Below are 19,265 nucleotides of genomic sequence, written 5' to 3'. Positions count from 1 at the left end.
CAATACTTTCTTTACATCCAATGCAAAGATCTGTCTTTGACTGGTGCACTTATTTGGCTTTAATTATATGAAGGATGATAGTCCTTGTTATGGCATGACTTTTTGTTAATGGATTTTTCAGGAGGAAAGTACTTATGATAATCAGAATATGCTTAATGTATGTTTATAATCATGCATAATTTGGTAGAAAGCTTCTAATGTTTTGTAACAGAGATTTCTTTCTTTCTTGTACCTCTTTTTGTAATACATTTTAACCCACTTATTCACTATAGTTTATAGATGTCAGAAACCTATTTCTGTAAAATTATGCCTAAAGCAGAAACAAATTCTGGATAGGATTCTAGTACATAATGAATATATTAAAATAAATGCTATTTCAAAAGTCAGGCAACTGGAGTCAGGAATTAGAGCAGGAGCAGAAGTTCCACCCCTTAAATAATAGAAGATGAGTGAATACAGATTATATTTTTGTATATGTGGTCCTGACCTTCATTTACCCCAGTATCACTGTTAACACATGGCCTACAATTGACTGATGTCTTACTTAATGAATCTACTGCTGACAGGAGCACATTTTAAAATATGTTTGTTTTTTCATTTGTTTGGATCATTGGAGTCTAGATTAAGGAAATACATTCGAGCATTGGGAAAGCACTCCACCACTCACACCCAGAGTAAATTTTTCACAATGATGTTAATATGACAAGATTGAGAAGTAAACTACAATTAAAAAAGAAGACAGTCAGTAAAGCATTGTGTATATATTTTTTAACTTTGCAAAATACATAACACTTACATCAATTGAGCATCCCAACATTGAACCTCTTTTAAGTGCTTTATCAATAATCTGGAAAAGATTTGCAGGAGCATTTTTTGTTTCATACATCTCTCCCACACCTCCAGTAAAATCTTCCATAGCTTCTAGAGTACTTCCTCCTTTCAGAGCTTCATAACTTCCATTTAACCTGTTTTTCATTGTGGTACAAAGATGTTATTGTTTATTTATTAATATTCAGAATTTTCTTACAGATAATATGACAAGTAACAAAAATAAACTATCATACACGCTTGCACAGAATTCTCCAAAATATACATATATTTGGAAAAACATTGGGGATGTTTAACAATTTAAATATTCAATAACAAGTCAAGCGAAAATGACACCTTTTATTGGCTTGCATTCATAATGGCTAACACGGTACAACACCCTACTACTACAGACAATTAAATATCAAATTCATATTTAAATTTTCAGAAAATATTGATGGATAGTGTGTAGTGCAACCAATAGTATTTTCACCTCCCAGATGTAGTTGCCTTCAGCTTGAAATTTGTATATTCCACCTGTCTTTACATGGATTCCTCCTTTTGCCTAAAGATATGCTGTGAGGTTCATAGGCTGCTAAAATTATGTTATGGAAGTGTGGATATGTGTGGTATGTGCTGTACCTTTATTATAGTCATGGTTAGTACCTTCTCATGGGACAGGTTTCAGCTGCCAGTGACCCATTAATATTTGTTAATATTTGTTTAGAAAATTGGTGGAGGGACAGGAAATCTAGATATTAAACTCATGGGAAAGGGAAGAATATAATTAATAACAAAATCTTGTATATTTATATTTCATCATCTCCCTATTAATTATGTAATAATTTCCTTGTTGATGTAGTGGAATTTCCAGTCATTCATACATTGTTAAATAGCAGTAAATTTACATTTTTTAATGCAATATGTATTTTGACAACCACAACTATGAAAAAAACATGTTTAAATTATACCTGCTTAAGTCCTCCATTAGCTTATACAACATGGCTCTCATATTTTTTCCTATCTCTTCCTAAGTTAAGTTCCATTTCTTAGTCCTTTTTGGCAAATGTATAGATTAATTCCAAATAGAAAAGCTAATACAACAACTAGAACTTGTAAGTGGAAATAGATACCATTATAATGGAAACATCCTGTTCAAGGACTTTTATGTTGGTGCAATGTGTGTAATTATTCAGATGTCTTTACTGCATGCATAACGGCAGCTTCAATTCAGCTTGGACATAACTCCAACATTCAGAATTGGATGGCTTGTCTATATCGATGCACTGATCAGTCCATTTTCTGAATATGATTTTTCAGCAATACTGTAATTTTAGGAAAGTGTTTGGCGTCTTGGTATCAAAAGGTGAAGGGAATTCTTTAACAATCTTTTGTACTTCTTGGTCTCCATACTAATTGTAAACAGATAGTTATGGATTTGCAGTCCATGTCAGTTGTAATTAAAGCACAGCTAAAGATGTGCTTAGGCTTGAGCTTTACTTTTATTTTCAGATCTGTTTTTCTGGTTGCACACACAGAGGGGCAGCAGAGAATGTGTTTAAATACATTGTATTTGTTTATGGAAAGAGATGCTTTCTTTTTTTTCATTTAAAGCTTAGATGTTATTTTGATTTGAGCAACATATTATTTAATTACATATTTAATATATTGCATTTAGAGATGTATATATTTAAATGATAAATAACACAGGTTTCATCAAAGTAGGAGTTTATTTTACTATTTTACAAGAAGAGTAAGCATTATGCTTGAATTTCCGAGGCCAAGTTACTTTGAGTAGGAGTGTTGGACATTCAAGCAAATGCTTTCATATATGCAGCCACACACACAATAGCGGCTAAACTAGATACTAAAGTAACTGTTTTCTCTCATTTTCTTTAATGTGAAATTTAAAAGCAATAAGTCTAATTGACAGGTCTTCTACATTCTTAAAAATAATGGTTCTACAATGGCACTTTACTTGGTTGTGTGGTTCCTTGTAGAACAATTGCTTGATAAAGAACTATTTAATTCTGGAAAGGTTCTTTGCATAAGAAATTGGATCTTTGGGTTTTGTAAAGGTTTCTAATATGTGTATGAAACATAAATCTTTAATGTATGGTAGGCTGTCTAGCAGGATACAGACAGAACAAGAAATCAGAACTTAGCCCTTGGACTTATTGTATGCAGCAAGAGTTCTTTTAAAATCATGAACCAATAGATATTACACACATCTATTATCATTGTTCATTGTAATTTATGGAGCCTGCTCTTTCTGGAACCTTCATCTAGATGGATTCTCTGGGAACCAAAAATGGTTCCTCTAGGGCCGGTGTATTCAAAAGGCAGCCTGCAGGCCACAAGCAGCCCAGAAGCAACCTCTGATTGGCCCACTGGCCCAGCCCATGGTCCCTCCAGAAATGCAGAGAAAAACCGAGAAAACATATTTCGCAAGTCTTTAGAAATTCCTACATAAATTCCTACAGTAGTACAGACCATGAATGGAGCACTCTGTGTAGCCTAGCAACATTGAACCCACAATATAGTGCGTTATTGTGTGTCTGGAAGTGGTGGTAGTAGTCTATAATACAGTTTTTTGATTTTGTGACTGGATGTACCAGCACCACGACCATGACAGATTGTCATGGCATCAACTACATATTAAATTATTTTATGATCAGTTGTATGCCGAGTCTTAGTTGTATTCCAGTTTCATCAAGTAGTGCGAATGTGGGTTTTCACAAATGAATCTAATTGTTATTCCAAGCATTGTCTCCGCACTTCTCATGATTTGTTGGCCTTCTACTTACACACTTCAATCCGTCAGATTCATGGGTGTTATGAGGATGACAATCAGCCTTTGACAGTCAAAGCAAAAAACAAATTAGAAAGACTACATTTGATGAAAACATGTAAAAAGTTTACATAACAGCTTTTTTGTAGAATGTACAGCTCATTATTAACCTGCGGTTAATATTTCAGAAATTCTGTGTTTTTAATTTTAAACACAATATTATGCAATACAGTACACCTATGCAGGTGGTGTAATGGTGGTTCTGCTGCCTTGTAATAAGGCGATTGTGGGTTCGCATCCTGGGTTCTTCCTGCATGGAGTTTGCAAAGCGCGTTGAGCTGTGAGTGAAGCACTAAGTAAATGTAAGGAATTATTATTATTATACTTGACAATTTGTCAATTTCAAATTTTAAACGTTATGTTTTTTCACCAAATAAACAAAACATGTAGCGCCAGGACTTTCAGCCTTTATACCTTCACAGTACTACAAACTTGATCCAAATGCAACATATGCATACTTCCACCTTTTTGTTTACAAAAACACACTGCTGATCCCACATGTAGACTCCCTCAGTGTGCAGTAGACATTGTATCCATTTGTGTTAGTTACTGTTATCACTATTTATGGGTTTGTGCACAGACAGCATTGCCAGTTCTTTTTTATTATGTTAAATGCACTTTGTGATGTACCTGGGTCATATATGACCAAAATATTAATTTTATTTCAAAACAGAAACAAATGTTATTGCTAATACTGTGCATTATTTTGTTTTTATGCACTTCGAGATGTGCCTAGGTCTGATATGACAAAAATGTTCATTTTATTATTTGAAAAGCACAAAAAAGTATTATTACCTCAGATTTGTTTAGTTGTAGCTTTTTTTTTTGCACTTTTTGTTGTGCCTGTGTCAGATTGATGAAGAAACATTACTTTTTATTTGGAATGTTTATTTTTATCACATGTAAGGAATTTTATTTTAACATGACATCTGACGCAGGGTTTTCTTAACCTTGTTTCAAAGGACTTATGGTCAGAACTAGTACCTTGTAGAGTTGATTACATGGCAAGTTACATACATCCAACAATTTTAAATTAAGCAACAGTATTACACCAATTCCTTTAATCATTTATTGTTAAATGCACTTAGATTTACAAAAGCACTTGATTATTGAAGCAATCAATTTAGTTAAAATTATTCAATATGTATAAGGTAACACTTACTTTGCATAGGCCTTCTCAAGGAGGGCACTCCAGAACTCATTCATTTCAATAGAATGTACAAAGACTAGTCGATTCCTGAAGGTAGGCAATCGGTCATCTATGATGACATCCATCCACTCATTATGTTGCCAGAACTAGAAAAAAGGAAATCTTTAATAGGAACTGTATCTGTTAGGTGGATTCATTTAAAATATGTGACAAGAATACTTTTTTGTGTTTGTGTTAGTTATTTCTGTGTTTTTTTGAAAGTTAACTTGGAAATTAACATAAGCATAAACCAAGTAGATCACCCATTCTGAAAGAAAAAACATATTGTTTGCTACTGGCATGGTGGCATGCTGGTAACACGACAAAGAAAATTTTGGTTTTCTCAGTGTAATGTTCCCATCTTACTACCCATTGTTTCCAGTGATTGCCGTTCATAGCCTTCATTTTCATAATCAAGTCGTCCACAGTCATACCACCTCATGACCAAGGGACCAACTCCTTTGTGTGAGACTTGACAACCAATGACCACTCAGCTGGAAGCATAATACACAGAAGGCCCTCAAACATAGAAGAGCCCAATGAACTGTACAACAAAAAAAAAAAAAAACACAGAAGATCAATGATGGTTTCAAGAAGAAAGCAAAATGGGTGTTCTGGATCATGCAAACAGTGCTGGGGGTTGTGGATTCAGCAGTAATGTATTGTCAACTTCTCCTTTCATAGAACAACATAAAGGACTAAGAATAAGGATGTTCCATGTTGTCTAGCTGACAAAATATGTTAACCATGCAATACTTTTGCAGTGTCATTGGAAATTTAAAACTGCTGAGCAGTTGTGAAAAAGTTATATATTCATCATCCCTTGCAATTCCTAGTCGTGTAATCAGCAACCACAGTGATTATATGTGAACATACTCTCTGACACAACCTGGTGTAACCATGTGTCTTGAGGTAAAATTAGGAGCATAAGAAATCTCCCCTTAAAGCCTAATACTAAGATAATATTTCTTTTTTGTAGGATCACTGGATTTTTTTCCATGGTACAAACATGTAAGGTTTAAATACCGGTGATTTTTTTTATCTGGTGTGAGAGATTATAAATGTGGGTGTGATTGTGTCTACTAATACATAATGAAGGGTAAACACAATGACATCAAAACAAACCCCATTTTACCTTGTTTAACACTACTTTTAGCTTAGTACACTAACATAACTCCAATAAACTACTATTTATTTCTCTTGCCCCCAACAACTGCAGCATTCTGTCTATAATGCTCTCCCTCTAGAGGTATTTTTGGTCCCCCATCCAGGGTTGGTTCCTGCTTTGTCCCCAGTGTTGGCAGGAAAGGTTCTAGCCGCCATGGCTCTGAATTAGATTACTCTTCAGATTATACATTTGCATTGGTCAACAAGAACAGAGCCTACCAAAAAGGTCTCCATGCTAGCAGCTGTAGAATTTGTGGAACTCCCAGCCAGAGAATGCATTTAATGGCACCCAGGACATTGCCCATCATAAACTGTCAGCACTTGACTTGAAGACTACAGTTTACCTGAAAATGAAATATCCCAGCATAGTCAACATCAAAATTCTGATCTGGAGGAACCACCCTTGCCAATGTCTTTTCATTAAGTGTTAGAGAAGCAATGGCAGCCAAGAGCCAACAATCACCTAGAAAGAAATAACAAAAAGTTAGGTTTAGAATGTCCTCTCTTTCAACAAGCAAGACTGTTTTATATAAATCTTTCACTCATTGCAGAAAGCATATCAGAAAAGCGCTGCCACATACAGTTAGGTCCATAAATATTTGGACTGATTTTGGTTCTGTACATTACCACAATGAATTTTAAATGAAACAACTCAGATGCAGTTGAAGTGCAGACTTTCAGCTTTAATGCAGTGGGGTGAACAAAACGATTGCATAAAAATGTGAGGCAACTAAAGCATTTTTTTTAACACAATCCCTTCATTTCAGGGGCTCAAACGTAATTGGACAATTGACTCAAAGGCTATTTCATGGGCAGGTGTGGGCAAGTCCGTCATTATGTCATTAACAATTAAGCAGATAAAAGGCCTGGAGTTGATTTGAGGTGTGGTGCTTGCATGTGGAAGATTTTGCTGTGAACAGACAACATGCTGTCAAAGGAGTGCTCCATGCAGGTGAAAGAAGCCATCCTTAAGCTGCGAAAACAGAAAAAACCCATCCAAGAAATTGCTACAATATTACGAGTGGCAAAATCTACAGTTTGGTACATCCTGAGAAAGAAAGCAAGCACTAGTGAACTCAGCAACGCAAAAAGACCTGGACGTCCACGGAAGACAACAGTGGTGGATGATCGCAGAATCATTTCCAGAAACCCCTTCACAACAGCCAACCAAGTGAACAACACTCTCCAGGAGGTAGGCGTATCGATATCCATGGTGCAAGCCACTCATAAGCCTCAAGAATAGAAAGGCTAGATTGGACTTTGCTAAAGAACATCTGAAAAAGCCAGCACAGTTCTGGAAAAACATTCTTTGGACAGATGAAACCAAGATTAATCTCTACCAGAATGATGGCAAGAAAAAAGTACGGAGAAGGCGTGGAACAGGTCATTATCCAAAGCATACCATATCATCTGTAAAACAGAGGCAGTGTGATGGCTTGGGCGTGCATGGCTGCCTGTGGCACTGGGACACTAGTGTTTATTGATAATGTGACACAGGACAGAAGCAGACGAATGAATTCTGAGGTGTTCAGAGACATACTGTCTGCTCAAATCCAGCTAAATGAAGTCAAATTGATTGGACGGCGTTTCATGATACAGATGGACAATGACCCAAAACATACAGCCAAAGCAACCCAGGAGTTTATTAAAGCAAAGAAGTGGAAAATTCTTGAATGGCCAAGTCAGTCACCTGATCTTAACCCAATTGAGCATGCATTTCACTTGTTGAAGACTAAACTTCAGACAGAAAGGCCCACAAACAAACAGCAACTGAAAGCTGCTGCAGTAAAGGCCTGGCAGAGCATTAAAAAGGAGGAAACCCCGCATCTGGTGATGTCCATGAGTTCAAGACTTCAAGCTGTCATTGCCAGCAAAGGGTTTTCAACCAAGTATTAGAAATGAACATTTTATTTCCAGTTATTTAATCTGTCCAATTACTTTTGAGCCCCTGAAATGAAGGGATTGTATTAAAAAAATGCTTTAGTTGCCTCACATTTTTATGCAGTCGTTTTGTTCACCCCACTGAATTAAAGCTGAAAGTCTGCACTTCAACTGCATCTGAGTTGTTTCATTTAAAATTCATTGTGGTAATGTACAGAACCAAAATTAGAAAAAAGTTGTCTCTGTCCAAATATTTATGGACCTAACTGTAAATAGATGTGATGTGTTTTTCTGCTGTCTGTCGGGTTTGCTTGTGTGGATAGCCCATACAGACTGTGATTGACAGCGGCACCCTGGAACATCCGGTTTCCTTTTTTTCTGGGAGAGATTTGCATAAACTGCGCCATTTTTAAAAGGAGGAGAACCGCCAAGGAGAAGACTGAAAAAATCTGACTAAACAGATCAGCATCTGCTCCGGCCATGAGAAAATCTGTTTGTTAGGTGGAAGTCGGCGATTCACTCATGAATTGTGAATTTTGAGTTATTTCTAGCGGACTCAGGTGAGCTCACGAAGACCTTATTTTTTTTCAATGGCACAGACTGTAGAACATTTTACTGTTAAGACTTGCACTGACAACAGCTGCACTTAAACTTTGGACTTGCGTGTGATCTTTGGAAGGGGAACTGGGGGAGTGATATTTTCACTGTGTGTACATATCTTTTTGTATTATACTGTACGTATAAGGGTTATTTTTGGTTAGGGTGGCGCATTGGTAGTGCTGATGCTTTGCAGTAAGGAGGCTGTGGAAGATTGTGGGTTCGCTTCCCGGTTCCTCCCTGTGTGGATAGCGCTTTGAGTACTGAGAAAAGCGCTATATAAGTGTAATTAATTATTAGGGGGCGGATGAAAGGGATTGTTGTTCTTTTCTCCTCCTGTCTTTTCATTTGTATAATATTTTTCTCGGTACTTATGGATATTGTCCTCTAGCTATTTTTTTTCTCTCATACTGTATATGGTCAGTTGTCGGCTTGAACTGAACATTTTAAAAAGGTGTGTACGGTGGTGTGCTGCAGGGTGCTATATTGACCTACTCTTTTCATCAGCTGCCTAGGTAGGACAGGTGAAACAGATTAGCGGTAACGATCGTCCCATTTCGGCTTGGCGGGGCAGATTTGTTCCAGTTGGTGCCCTCTCTGAGGATCGGGGCAGTATATATCTTGCTGCCTCCCCCCATACTTTGAATAATTATTCCTTGTGTTTATAATGAGTGTGTCTTCGGTGCCGTTAGAGAAGGAGGATGCCAGTCCGAACGCACCGCTGTGTGAGGACCCGGTATCCTGATGCCGCCACATCACCGTCAGGACTCCTGCAGGAGTCCATGAGCTTTCAAGTCTGTCGCAGTCCATGTACTGTATCTGGACGATCCGCATGTACCGGACGAGGAGGACGTAGATGGCAATCCGCTTTTACTCGCTGCTGTTATCGAACTGCTCGATGCCCTCAATGAAAGAATAACACCTGTGGCAGAGAGTACAATATCCAGTGAAGAGTGGTTCCACGTGTAAGAGGATACCGCAGTCACGGAGCTCAAATAGACCTTCTCTGTCCTACCGGCGGCTATGGAGTGGGAAATCGTACAGTGTCTGCAGCGGCAAGATCGCCAGTGGACGGAAGAGATACGGAAAAGTATGTTTGCGATTAAAATGTCTGCAGCACAATCAACGCTGGGGGTGGGGGGTCGTGCTTTTATCAATCTAGTGCACTTTCTCCTGTGCCAGCACTTCACTTGGATTTTCCAAAGTTTAAAACGGGCTACACTTAAGAGTACGTGATTGATTTTTTTTTTTTGTAGTGTGAGGAAGCTTTTGTGTCTGCTACTCTACTGGGCAACGAAAAGCTCATGGGGGGTCTTAAACGCTTCTCTGCAAGGACCAGGGAGAAGCAGGTGGCAGGGTGCTCAGCACAAGATCACTGACTGGATATCTTTTAAATGTGAATTTCTTAAAGCAGTCCTTCCTTCTGGGTATAAGATGGACCTTGAAGAGCGTCTCCGGTCAATGGTTCAAGCGCCCACACAGTCAATATGGGATTTTGCACATGATTATCAAAGTCTGTGTTTGAAGGGGCAACCGGACATGGCAGGGGAAGAACTGGTATGTCGTATACTGAACACATGCAATCAACGCTTGGCTTGAGGGGCTTGGTGACCTTGGTGGGTTCTCTTGTGAAGCGAGACTGGGCTGCTTCCAAAGAATACTGGAGTAAAGTTCAGACAACCAAAAAAGAAGCCCATTTCATGTAACCACCTATAAATCGGAACAGCAAAACTGAAGCTGGGGTCTCTGTTGTCCAAGTACAGACCTCTCTTCTGGTGGTTTCTGCCCAGGTGAGGGGATTGCAAGTAGATGCAGTTGCGAATACTGGAAGCCATTTCACTCTAATGAAGAAGAGCTTATGGAAAATGATGGCACTACCAGGTGAAAACTTTGCAATGGCAACTTCAGTCAAATTTATTTTTGAAGATAGCAGTGGGAAGGGTCCGTTTAACCTTCCAAATAGATACAACCCCCTGGAATACAGAAACCTATGTTCTGGAGGACAAGCACCTGACCATTCCATTGCTCCTCGGACTGGATTTTATTACCTCCATCAAGATGTCTAAACATCTGCATTTAAGGAGCTACTCTGTAGAGGGGAGTGAAATGAAGCCTTTCTTGTCAAAAGCTCGAAGATCTGGGCTGGTCCAACCTCAACTTTTATGCTGCTGAGGTAATGAACTCCAAGACCAACTCTCTAGCCAGCATTCTGGAACAACCAGTGGAGATAAAGCCTCTATTATGCCAATGGCCAGAGGTTTGGACAGAATAATTGGGGTTGTTCAGTAGTATGTCTCATTTCATAAAGACTAAAGATGAGGTCCCAGTTCACCATTGGGCATACAGGGTGTCTCCCTAGAAGAAGGACATCATAAGGGTGCATCTGGACAAGATGTTTCAGGATGGCATCATAGAGCATTCAACTTCAACATGGGTCTCTCCAGTAGTCTTAATAAAAAAAAATGGGACAGTTCAAATCGTTTCTGTGTGGACTACAGGGAGTTAAATGAGAAAACCCATCATGATGCTTATCCTATGTCCCTAGTCCATGAGATCTTGGAGAGTCTGCATGGGGGTAAACATTTTTAGCACCCTGGACCTCTGCAGTGGGTATTGGCAGGTGCAAATGGATGAACACAGCAAACCAAAGACAGCAGTAATTACCCCCGAGGGGGTTATTCCAATTCAAAGCCATGACATTTGGGCTGAAGAACACTGGGGCTAGTTTCCAGCATCTGATGAAGCAAGTCCTCAAGGGGTTAATTGGCAAAATCTATGTGCACATTGACGACATTGTTGTGTTCTCTCCAGCACTGCAACAACATCTGCAACATTTAGAGGTGCTCTTCCAGAGGCTGCAACAGGTACATCTGACACTGAATGTGGGAAATTGTTGTTTCCTTCAACCCCAGATTAAGTTCTTGGGCCATGTGGTGTCATTTACTCATTTGATAGAGAGAGTGAATAGGACCCTGAAGTCTATGGTAGCCTTCTATGTGGGTGAATGACACCAAGACTGGGATAAGTGGCTACCGGAGCTCCGATTTGCCATCAACACAGCAGTGCATGAGGCCACTGGTGAGACACCTGCTTGAGTTGCAATTGGCAGACAACTCAAAGGTCCCCTTGACCGTCTCATCACCCCAACTCCTCTCCCTGACTCAAAGACATACACTACTATTCAGATTCTAGAAAAATTAAAGCAGCAAGTTCAAAGGAGGTTGGTGAGTTTGACATCCAGGCATACCAAGTTTTATAATGCACGATGACAAGGTACCCTTTGCTGTCGGGGACCTGGTCTAGACTAGGACTCACCAGTTCTCCAGTGCTGTCAACAGGTTTGCTGCTAAGCTAGTGCCCAAATAGGTGGGCCCAGCAAAAATTTAAAAACATTTAGGACCGGGTAACTTCCACATTCAAAGGGGTAGTGGATTAGATGCCAAAACGGAAACTATTCATGTGGCCAATATCAAGCCCTACTTTACGTACCATCGACTGGGGGTGGGGATCTATGTAGCGCTGCCACATAGATGTGATGTGTTTTTCTACTGTCTGTTGGGTTTGCTTGTGTTTAAAGCCCATACAGACTATGATTGATAGCGGCACCCCACAAGGTGGGACATCTTGTTTCCCAATTCTACACTTCATTTCACCTGCTACCAACGTGCTAGAACTTTTGGACTTGCGTGTGAACTTTGGAAGGGGGACTGGAGGAGTGATATTTGCAATGTGTGTATATATATATATAATGTATGTATGTATGTATGTATAAGGGTTATTTTGGGGTTGGAGGGGGCAGATGAAAAAGATTGTTGTTCTTTTCTCCTCCTCCTGTCTTTTTCTTTTGTATAATACATTTCTCGGAGATTATGGATATTGTCCTCTAGCTATTTTTTTCTCTCATACTGTATATAGTCAGTCGTCGGCTTGAACTGAACATTTTAAAAAGATGTGTAAGGTGGTGCGCTGCAGAGTGCAATATTGGCGTATCCTTTTCATCAGCTGCCTTAAAGTAGGACAGGATAGTGGTAACGATCAACCCATTTTGTCTTGGCAGGGTAGATTTGTCACAATGAGTAAAACAGAAATTGCTTAAAGGCAAAAAGTAACAATGTTTCTGCTTTTGATGCACTGAGGCCAATAGAAGTCTACAATTTAACTATCTGGTAAAGGTTGTGTGTGGGTGTGTGTGTGTGCCCTGCGGTGGGCTGGTGCCCTGACCAGGGTTTGTTTCCTGCCTCGCGCCATGTGTTGGCTGGGATTGGCCCCTGTGACCCTGTAGTTAGGATATAGAGGGTTGGATAATGGATGGATGTTTTCATGGTTCTTCAGAAGGATGGGCTAAGTGCAAATTTTTTTTTAAATGACAGGCTAAATGAGGATATTTAAAATAATGAGTGGCATGAATACATGCTACTATTAACTTCTCTAAGCAAGACCTCTGCTTCTCCAACAAGCCCAAATGGACATTAGGCTGTTATATTTTTAAAAAATGTCAATATGCACTCTCTCTCTCGCATACATAAAATCAAGTTCTACAAGGTCTTTGTTTGTTTTTGTTTGGAAAAGATGTTTAAAAAGTGCAAAACTGTACATTTAAACATTTGCCAAAGGTTGCAGTAAAATACTTTCCCTATTGAATATTTGCACAGGTTTTACGGTATATACATGACATAATACTTTAATTGGACTCACCCAAATCCCCTTGGCAAATATCTGTCCTTGTAGCCCCACCTACAATGAACTTTGGCTCCTTCTGAAATTCCTGGAACAGAGACAAAAATGGTGATGATGAAATACCTTTTTGTTTTTTAAAAATGCATATTGCTATTTTAGGTTAACACTGACTTTTATCATACATCATCCATCTGAATGTCTTATTTAGATTACAAGTTCTTTGTACAACAACACTGAGTTGATAATTTTGAGGCCAGAATATGCTGCAGAACACTGAATGATGCTTAAAGTAGAATAGTGGAATGGAAGTGAAATTAATAACTAATTAGAAGCAACAAAACAATAATAGAATTTCTGAGTCTCTGTGTTCTCCCTATAACTGCAAAGGCTTTTCCCAGTACTCCCCTATTACTGTTTAACCTGGCACAATACAGGTGCATGTGTGTACATGTTTATATCTTGTGATAATTGAGACTAATGCTGAGCATGCCTTATGCTCGATGCTAATGGCCTGACTCCTCTTTTTTTGGTGAGGACAAACCCACGTGTACAAATGTGCCTTTCCATTTATATTACTTTTCGTTCTGATCATGGTTGAAAGAGCAAATAATATTTCCATGTGCCTACCAAATATTGTCTGAATTTCAAATAATAGTCTGAACCATTCTTTTTCTGTTTTTTTTGTAAAGGCATTGTTAGATTAATCAATCCTTTATTACACTGAATGCTTTTTACATGCTTAATACAGTCACATCACTGTATATGTAAAGGTCCATGTGTACAGTGCAAATAGAACTGTTCACCTAGTGTCAGTTATGATACGCTGTTATATTTATTGCCCTGCTGTTGTTAAAAAAAAAAAAAAAAAAAAGGTTTTGCGGGATAGACCCAGCTTCAGAGTCCTGTAGTTCAATTTAAGCCCTGTTATTCACATATTCATATATTTTGCTTTTTCCATCTGTATCCAACTTTTTTTCTGCTAGTATTCTAGTTTCCATATCCCAAATGTTGCTTTCTGAGTTATTAACTTAGTATTAATGACTGTAGCTGTATGTGTGAATATCCCCTACACCAGGGGTGGCGAACTCCAGGCCTCGAGTGCCGCAGTGGCTGCAGGTTTTCATTCTTACCATCTTCTTAATTAGTGACCAGTTTTTACTGCCGATTACTTCTTTTAATTAACTTGACTCAGGCCACATAGTTGTTTCTTTTTCTTTTATTAGCAGCCAAACAATAATGAGACACAAAACAAAACCACCACATGACCAGCTCCCCTGTGCCCATTACACAATATCTGAAATTAAAGAGAGGTGATGGTCTTGGTAAGGCTGATCTCTCGGGTCACCAAAACATTTTGACAGTGCTCTTAGAAAGAACAGAAAAACAACATTTTTCGAAATGCGTGCTGGTGGCAGAATGAGAGCAGCAACAAGCCATGGAATTAAATAACAGGTTTAATTAACAGCAAGAATTTGCTTATCATTATGAAAGTGATTGGAGCGAAATTGGTTGGAGTTTGGAGCCCCAGTTTAGCTGGTCATCTGTTAGCTCGTTTCACACCTCATTTCTGCTTGGCTGTCATTTAATGAAGAAAGGAATCAATTCAGAGGGCTGAACTCTTCTAACAGGGCTATTAAAGTGATTGGAGGAAAAAGTCAATTAGCAGTGAAAACTGGTCACTGATTAGGAAAAGGGTTAGAATGAAAACCTGTAGCCACTGCTGCACTCCAGGCCGGGAGTTCGACACCTCTGCCCTACTCTGAAACTAATATCTTGTCCAGGGTTGGTACCTGCATTAAATCTGATGCTCTCAAAGAAGGCTAACATTCCTGCTAATCTCAAATGGAAAGAGGATTTGGGAGACTGATAAATTTTATACTTTTAAAGATCAAAAGCAAATAATTATATATATTTTTTTTAATTCTTATTCTCTGAATTAAGGTTTTGGCACCTTTTTATATTTGATCTGACAATGTACCTCTGGATTTGTCTAAAACATACAAAGAGCATAGTATATATAATAGTAAAATAAAGTTTTTAATCGTAATTCAGTTTAAGGCTGAGGATTTGCAATTAACAGAAATAGAAGTTAAACAACAAAATACTCCCTTTTTACCTTAAAGAAAATGCTTAGTCGATATAGAATTGGTGGAAATGTAAAATAATTAACAAAATTGCTCTTTCACTTTAATGATAATGCTAATTCTATACAGAAATGATGGAAATAGAGAATGTATTTATACTTGTTAGATAACAACAAGTAAGAAATTGGACAGATGTAGTAGTAGAAATGTGCATGCAGGTGTCTACCTCTCCTTCATCCATCTATTTACCATCCATCTAAGTCCTCTTTGTAATATTTTAGGGTCATAGTGATTCAATGTCAATAAAAGTGGTGTTGGGCAGAAGGTAGAAACCAACCCTGGACAGGATGCCAGTCCACGACTGGGTACACTAATACCAGGCCAAGTTTAGAGGTGCCAATTAAATCAACATATAGGTATAGTCTTTGGATTGTGGAGAGAAAACAGATCTTTGAGACACATATTGACTGTAGGGATGCAGACCCATTTGAAGCAGTTGACGGCTAATCTGGTAAAACTGAAAAGTTATACATAATATAGGATTAAATGTTAATTTCCTATTTCACTGGTGTCTCCTTTTCTGATTTTTTTTTTCTTTATGCTGAGAGTAACAATAGCCAATAAGCATTTTAATGGGTATAAGTTGCTGCAATTCCTGTAATGGAACAACTCAATTTAGTAAATGGATTGACATTAAAGTCACGCATTTCTTATCCTACTGTGTTAAAATGCTAAAAGAAATACAAGAATTTCATTGTATTTGGTGTTTCCTGAAGGAGATATAGGAGGCTTCACTTATTACACTGTCTAGACACCTATGTCTGTACTCTTAAGAACTGTGCTAAAAGTCTGACTAGTTTAAGAATTTGTCTTAGCCCAGAATAGGACATGAGAAGTAGTTATGAAGCATCCAACACCTAAAGCTAGGGGTGGATAGGAGTTCCCATGTTAGAATGAATGACGTCATGATTTTATGGCACCCTGAGCTGCAAAATGGGGTTTTACAGTTTTTTGATACTAATGCTAAGCCTTCACCATAAAGACAATAATAATATTCAAAAGGACACAATTGCATTCAAATAAAAGCTTTATGCCACTCTCGAGGTACTTTAGAGTCCTCCATTGAACTGGACCACTTTACAACAGAATCAAGAGTAATACTTTAATGAGAACCAAGTTGGAAAAACCGAGACATACACACTAAATGAGAGTTAATCCCGATAACGGGAAAATTTATTTAACACTAAATGATTCACATACTTCATACACATTCGCATACTTCCAGAAAAATTACCTTCCCACTGTTATGACCATGGGAAACACCTTGTAAAATTAGTTACTAGAACTGGCCACAGCCATTCTTAATCTGTTTTTGAAGTCCTGTTCATTCATACAGTGTTCCTGATCGACTTCCAGTGTTATGTGCCATGTCTTTCTAGCTCTGTTTATCCAACATCTCATGTTTCATCAAGGGCAAGAGTAAACAACTAGCCTAACATGCACCTAGATCAGCCATTGCACAAACTTATGAACCTGTTCTCCATTTGTGATTAGTAGTAACAGGCGTTGTTGTTCTCTTCATGTTCTACATATTTAGTGACTTAAATATTATTTACAATGAAAGTTAAAGTATAAGAAATTACCAATGCATTTAAAATAATTTGTTTCAATGCCACATTCACACAATATTTTATTGGGTATACAATCCCTAAAATGGAGGACCTTTTATAAAATGATTTAATAAAAGTCCAAAGGCAACTGCAAATCACCTGAATTTATAGCTCATGTGGAATAAATAAAAATTACATGCTTAACTGATGGTTCAATCATTCATGACAGTGCCAGAAACTCAACGTCAACCTGCTGGAGACTCCAGATGTGATCAGCTTTCAATTTGGTTTAATTGGACACTGGCTGGAATACCAACCAGGATGGTGCATGATTCATTACCTGGCTGGGAGGCCGTAGCACTGAATGGCCAAGAAGAAAGGCAAGTTGTTCCCTGCATTTTCCAGGAGGTGGAAACCTCTGAGTGAATATTCTGGCATTCCAGCAGTGATGTGCTGAAGTTCCTTATCTGGTAAGCAGGCCAGTGTAATGGAAGGACAGGGGGAGATGATCTATTTGGACCAATGTCCAATATCTAGCCCCCCCCCAATATGCTAGGATTCCCCGCTGGGCTAGAAATTCCACATGGACACCCACAGGCCATACTGGGACCTGTAGTCCTGTGGGGTAGCCCTGTTAGCTTCCCCCTAGCGGCTCCCAAGGAATTTATTTGAATTAGTTTTCCCTACTTTGTGTGGCTTCTGTTTGACCCAGAAGTGCTTCCAATGGGCTATGCCCTAGCACTGGAAGCAGCCCCATGTCCAAGATAAAAAAAGCTGCTCGACTTCATCCAGGTGAGTTGGAGTTGGGTGTAGAAAATGGACAAAGAAAGAAAGAGAGATAAATTTTGCTTGTGTCACTATTAGAAGGAAGCCTTTGTAAAGTATTTGTTTAATAAACCTTGCATTTGCACCTGGGGTTTAGGGGTGCTGCAGCACCCCCTACTTGTCACAATCTTTACACACACATGCAATGATATACATTTGCAACAGTCCTCACTATATGAAAAATCAGGGACTGCATTAAACTTGAAAACATAATGTTCGTATGCTGAGGAGTTCTCCTGAACGAGGTTCCAGGTTTGAGATCTTTTTCCATGTAAGGAAAAAAAATACTGGACAGGACAACAATCTACTGCAGGGCACACACGTGCATAATCAATCATATTGGGTTGATTTAGAGTTGTTAATTGAGCTAAAATGCAAAAAGCAGAAGAACCTTGAAAAATTCAACTTTACATAAGGCAAACATGCAAACTTCAGATGGATAGTGATTGGCATTCATTCTGATCCCTGTACAAACAGCTCCTTCAGAGATAACTTCTGCTGCATCACTCACATAGAATTTTGATTTAAGATATACTGCTCTATTGGCTGAAGTATAGTATGTGTAGTACACAGCAAATACAACTAATGATCAGTATGTCACTGTAATTTATTCTTTAAATCAGGCATTTGTGTTCAGTACAGGAAAGGCACAGAGACTGAAACATTTTATTCATCACAGTCTCTTAATTAGAAATTGATTATTGCTTTTAAAGCAATTATTGATTAAGAAGAATTTTTATCCTTCATTTTAGCTGTCTTGCTCATTAAGATTCCCAACCCTAACTTGCTCGTTTTAGACTAAAACAAATGCATTCCATGTATTTAATTGCTACTTGATGCAAAGAAAGAAACCAGCACTTTACATTTGTACTGAAATGGACTTCTATCAGCACAGTAGACTTCCGCCTGGCAGTGGATGTCTGTGTCCATTTGCTTTGATTTGCCACACCAAGTCATTTGCTTAAGAAACAGCATAAACATACAATTCATTTCATTGACATTTACATTTTCCCTATAAGGCCCCTTTGAAAAACAATTTTCTTTCATCTCATCTGATAAGACTGGTCAGTCACACAAACAACATCCAGAGATGTCTTGATGCACCATTTAAACACTTGGTCAGTGAACAAAAAGCCATAACGCAGTAACAACAACCTTGTTGGACAGAAGTTTGCACCAGTTGTCAACCAAAAGGTTGGGCTTAAGTGCACTCAAGAAACCAATGACAACATTTTCACACCTTCATAACCCATTGCAAGAGCTGAGCTCTGTATATGCACAGTGCTCCTGGCCGATCCATAACTCGGATCCATAGCAGGACATCTATTACCAAAGGTGTTCCCATGACAAAACAAAGGCTGGACTGATTGATTCCTTTTACTCTGAAGGGTAACCTAGTGCTGGACTGTAAGAATGAAGACCCTGTGTAACATAGTTGGATAACCAGGCCACAAGTTCAAACCTTGCTAAAGTAAAGCAAGGTGTACAAGCAAGAGAGATCATATGTCATGCCACATGTTTGTCTTGCTAAAGATGTGCAATTTAATCAAGCCTGAAATGTTTGATTTGTAATTTTA

The 19,265-nt window shown here is 38.5% G+C and overlaps 1 protein-coding gene across 1 annotated transcript in view; it reads right to left on the bottom strand.

The window, feature by feature from the left end:
- Window positions 1–19,265, bottom strand: part of capn9 (calpain 9) — an 87,596-nt gene that overhangs the window by 54,865 nt on the left and 13,466 nt on the right. Inside the window, exons 2-5 of the mRNA XM_028797301.2 lie at window positions 13,188–13,257; window positions 6,359–6,477; window positions 4,821–4,954; window positions 797–965 (exon numbers count right to left, since the gene is read on the bottom strand). Of these exons, the coding sequence (XP_028653134.1) occupies window positions 797–965; window positions 4,821–4,954; window positions 6,359–6,477; window positions 13,188–13,257 (492 nt within the window). The remainder of the gene's footprint in view (window positions 1–796; window positions 966–4,820; window positions 4,955–6,358; window positions 6,478–13,187; window positions 13,258–19,265) is intronic.

Source organism: Erpetoichthys calabaricus, chromosome 3 (genome assembly GCF_900747795.2).
Source record: "Erpetoichthys calabaricus chromosome 3, fErpCal1.3, whole genome shotgun sequence".
Lineage (NCBI taxonomy): Eukaryota > Metazoa > Chordata > Cladistia > Polypteriformes > Polypteridae > Erpetoichthys > Erpetoichthys calabaricus.
This window is presented reverse-complemented; position numbering and strand designations above follow the sequence as displayed.